This window comes from Eutrema salsugineum, unplaced genomic scaffold (assembly GCF_000478725.1).
Source record: "Eutrema salsugineum unplaced genomic scaffold, Eutsalg1_0 scaffold_11, whole genome shotgun sequence".
In the NCBI taxonomy this organism is placed as follows: Eukaryota; Viridiplantae; Streptophyta; class Magnoliopsida; order Brassicales; family Brassicaceae; genus Eutrema; species Eutrema salsugineum.
This window is the reverse complement of record NW_006256901.1, coordinates 3808437-3812408: the sequence shown is the minus strand read 5'-3', so window position 1 is coordinate 3812408 and position 3972 is coordinate 3808437. Positions and strand designations below refer to the sequence as shown.

The 3972-nt window shown below is 44.0% G+C and overlaps 1 protein-coding gene and 1 non-coding gene across 2 annotated transcripts; one reads left to right on the top strand and one right to left on the bottom strand.

Moving 5' to 3' along the window:
- Window positions 1–1065: 1065 nt before the first annotated feature.
- LOC112089706 lies at window positions 1066–2355 on the top strand. Its single transcript, XM_024160457.1, has 2 exons — window positions 1066–1343; window positions 1437–2355. The coding sequence occupies exons 1-2, from the start codon at window positions 1066–1068 to the stop codon at window positions 2353–2355; spliced, it is 1197 nt and encodes a 398-aa protein (XP_024016225.1).
- Window positions 1276–1382, bottom strand: LOC112090080. Its single transcript, XR_002901439.1, has one exon. It is a non-coding gene; the product is annotated as a small nucleolar RNA R71 (small nucleolar RNA).
- Window positions 2356–3972: the final 1617 nt, after the last annotated feature.

Sequence of the window (3972 nt, the reverse complement as noted above, 5' to 3'; positions counted from 1 at the left end):
AATGCCCAGGGCTAGTTAGACTTAATGCTTAGGTTGAATTGATCACTCAATCTGCGATTTTAGGTTAATCTATTCATCAAAAGTGTAATAGGTTGCTAGAATAAACATTGGTGAGCGATTTGTCCTTAGCCAACGACAGTTGAAGTTAAGGCAAATCGTGAATAGATCAAACCTGCTAGCTAATGCTTGTCTGCAATTTTCTAGGTTCAAACGACAGTTTAGGATTTAGGTTGTTAGACAAAGTTATCGAGATCACGACAGTGGATCGATAAGCTTTTCTGTTTGAGTTCGAGACTTGCGTTACACTTGTACCCTGAATAGTCATCTGGTTCTTATCTCTGAAATTCCTGCGAACTGCTTTGGTCTAGTGCTTGTTTTAATTTGAATTTAAATCGTTGTTTGCCATTCTGTTTACTTTTTAGTTTTCGCAACAAACCATCTTTCGTCTTAGCTTTAATTCAATCCTCGCAAAGTCATAGAGTAACACTGGTCCTCTTGATTCCGAATCCTTTATAATACAATTACATCACTGTTCTATTGCAGTAGAAACTAGGAGTACATCCAGTGTGAATCAAATTTTGGCGCCGTTGCGACGGGGACCAATTCGTTACCTTTGATTTTTGGTTTGAAATTCAGACTAAGACTTTACTAATTTTTTTATCTTGTTCTCTTGTTTGCGTGTGTTTCAGGTGTATGTCAAACATATCCACAAGGAGCAACTGCACTGATCTTGTTTCTTTGTCGAACACCGAGCTAGCAAGAGTCGAGCGAGAAAACAGACGTCAAAGGCCTATTCAAGCCAACATGGGCGATCAAGGCAACAATGACAACATGGCTGTCGAGCTGCAACAGCTTCGACAGCAATTGGAGCAGCTGCAAAAGGCGCAGCAAGACAGGGAGCAGCCACAGCCTGCTATTGGAGACAAGGACAGTCCGCATGCTTACTATCACAATAGGGCTGCGATTGCTCCTCCAACCATTTAGAGGCAAGACTTTGAGATCAAACCTCAGCTGATCTCATTGGTGAAGCAGCACCTCTTTCATGGGCTTCCTGCTAAGATTCCGATGGACCACATCGAGAATTTTGAGGAGATTTGCAGCACGACTGGATCAAATGGGATACCAGCCGATTTTTTGAAGTGCAAGCTTTTTCCATTCTCACTTGCAGACAAAGCTTTGCGCTGGCTGAAGTCATTACCACCTGGGTCATTGACTACATGGGAAGAGTGCAGATCAGCATTTTTGGACCATTTCTACACTAAGGCCAAAACTGCAGCTCTGAAGAACAAGATCTTGTCATTTAAACAGCAACCTGGTGAAGCTTTTTGCGAAGCTTGGGAAAGGTACAAGGAGTACTGAAGAGAGTGCCCTCACCATGGGTTCTCTGATGAGCAGATTCTGTCAACCTTTTACGATGGTGTCAACTGGGATTACAGGAATGCTTTGAATGCAGCTAGCAATGGCGATTTCATGACTAAGTCCAAAAAAGCTGCTTATGAGCTGATTGAGAACTTAGCTGCAAGCTCCAGCAACAAATCCCAAGAGTATGACAGGTCTAGCAAAGCAGTTCATAGTGTGGAGTTGAGCAAGATCGATGAGCTTACAGCAAAGGTGAATCTGCTGTTGAGAAAGAACCAGAGATCTGTGCATTTTGCTGATGAGGTTGGTGATGCACCTCTTGCTCAAGAGTTTGTAGATGCAGAGAATAATGATCAGATGGAGGTAAATTTCGTGAATGGACAAGGGTATGTGCAGAATCGCAGCTTCAACAACTTCAGAAACCACCCAAATTTATCCTACAGAAGAAACAATGTTGAGAACCCTCAGGATCAGGTCTATCCGCAGCAAGGAGTGCAGAATCAGTCAGGATTTCAGAAGAACTTCTCCAGCAATTTCCAAGGAAAGCAGTTCATCACCAATCAGAATCGATTTCAAGATGGAAATCAGCAGAAGTTGCCTTTCACAAGTCTACAGCCTTCTTCGAGTTCCTCAAATAACTCGCAGGATGAGCTGAAAAACTTGATGCAACAGCTGCTGGTTAATCAGCAAAAGTCTTCCATGGAGATGAATGCCAAAATGGACACCATGTACAATGACTTGAATGGCAAGTATAAAGCAGTGTGGACTCATGTGAAGAAGCTGGATGTTCAGGTAGCTCAGACTGCAGAAGCTGTGAAGAGATCACCTGGAACTCTCCCTGGAAAAGGTGAAAACCCCAGGAATGAGTTTGTGAATGCTATTGAGCTGAGAAGTGGGAAGACTCTACATGTTGCACCAACAAGCTCTGTCTCAGAAAAGAGGAAGGAAAAGGACGTGGAGCACCTGCTCCAAGAAGAGGAACAGCTCATGACATAAAAAAGACGAAGGAGCATTCTTCCCCCATCGGAGCACCTGCTCCAAAATCGGGAGCACCTGGTCCAGACGTAGATTTGACGATGGAGCACCCTGAGCCAACGAGGGAGCACCTGCTCCAGCCACCTGCTCCAGCAAACATTCCTGCAAGAGTTTACACGCCTAAGGTACCTTACCCAGTTCCACCAAAGAAGTCTCGCAAGGACTTAGAGGAGGCAAAGTGCAGGGAGATGCTGAAGGATTTAACTGTAAAACTCCCTCTAGCTGATGCTGTTCAGATGATACCAGCCCTTAAAAGATACATGAAGGGGTTAGTGTCTGGGAAAGCTGTTGAGGAAGATAGTGTCATGATGGTTTCGAAGGAGTGTAGTGCTGTGCTTCAGAACAAAGTGCTGAAAAAGAGAAGTGATCCAGGAAGGTTTGTTCTCTCAGTCAGAATTGGGAATGTGCTGTTTGCAAGGTCTCTCTGCGATCTGGGTTCAAGTGTAAATCTGATGCCTTACTCTGTAGCCAAGCGATTGGGTTACACCAGATTCAAACCGACGAAAATCTCGCTGGTATTCACTGATAGATCAACCAAATTCCCTGTTGGTATACTTGTGGATCTGCATGTTCAGATAGGCGATACACTCATTCCAGCAGATTTTGTGGTTCTGGAGGTTGATGAAGAACCCAAGGATCCTTTGATATTGGGTCGATCCTTCTTATGCACAGCTGGTGCAATCATAGATGTGAAAGGAGGAGTTATAGATCTCCAGCTGGGAGATATGGTGGTGCGATTTGAGATGAATAAACTCCTCAAGAAACCAATGCTGGACGGACAGACATTTGTCATAGATGATGGTTCAAGCATTGCTGAAGAGGTTGCTGAAGAGGTTTTGGCCATCGATCCTCTGGAAGTTGCACTCACCAAAGCCGAAGTAGAACATGGGTATTTGAGTGAAGAAGCTGATGGGTTTGCAAAGATTCTGAATGCAAGCACGAGGATGCAAAGTCTGGTGGCGTACATGAGCTTAGAAGGCAAGGAGAGCTCACCTGCAGAAAAAGCCGACGGAGCACCTGCTCCGAATCCTGGAGCACCTGCTCCCGACGGCTTGATTGATGGACCTTGGAGCGAATTGAGAGCTCCAAAGCTTGAGCTCAAACCCCTTCCTGTGGGGCTCAGGTACGCGTTTCTAGGACCCAATTCGACATACCCTGTGATAGTGAACTCTGAATTGAACAATGTAGAGATTGCCTTGCTTCTTTGTGAACTTAGAAAGTATAGGAAAGCTCTAGGATATTCACTAGATGACATTCCAAGAATTTCCCCTGATCTTTGCATGCATAGAATACATCTAGAAGATGAATCGATGACTTCTGTAGAACATCAGAGGAGGTTAAACCCGAATCTACAAGATGTTGTTAAGAAGGAGATAATGAAACTTCTAGAAGCTGGAGTAATCTATGCGATTTCAGACAGTAATTGGGTTAGTCCGGTTCATGTAGTTCCTAAGAAAGGTGGCATCACTGTGATAAAAAATGATAGGAATGAATTGATACCAACAAGAACTGTTACTGGGCATCGAATGTGCATAGATTACAGGAAATTGAATGCTGCAACTCGCAAAGATTATTTTC

What these genes read in the sequence shown, in the direction of transcription:
- LOC112089706 (XM_024160457.1), top strand. Translation starts at nt 1,066, where the DNA reads ATGGACCACATCGAGAATTTTGAGGAGATTTGCAGCACGACTGGATCA. An exon ending in TTTTGCGAAGCTTGGGAAAG is followed by an intron (nt 1,344 to 1,436) that starts GTACAAGGAGTA and finishes CTGGGATTACAG; the next exon opens with GAATGCTTTGAATGCAGCTA.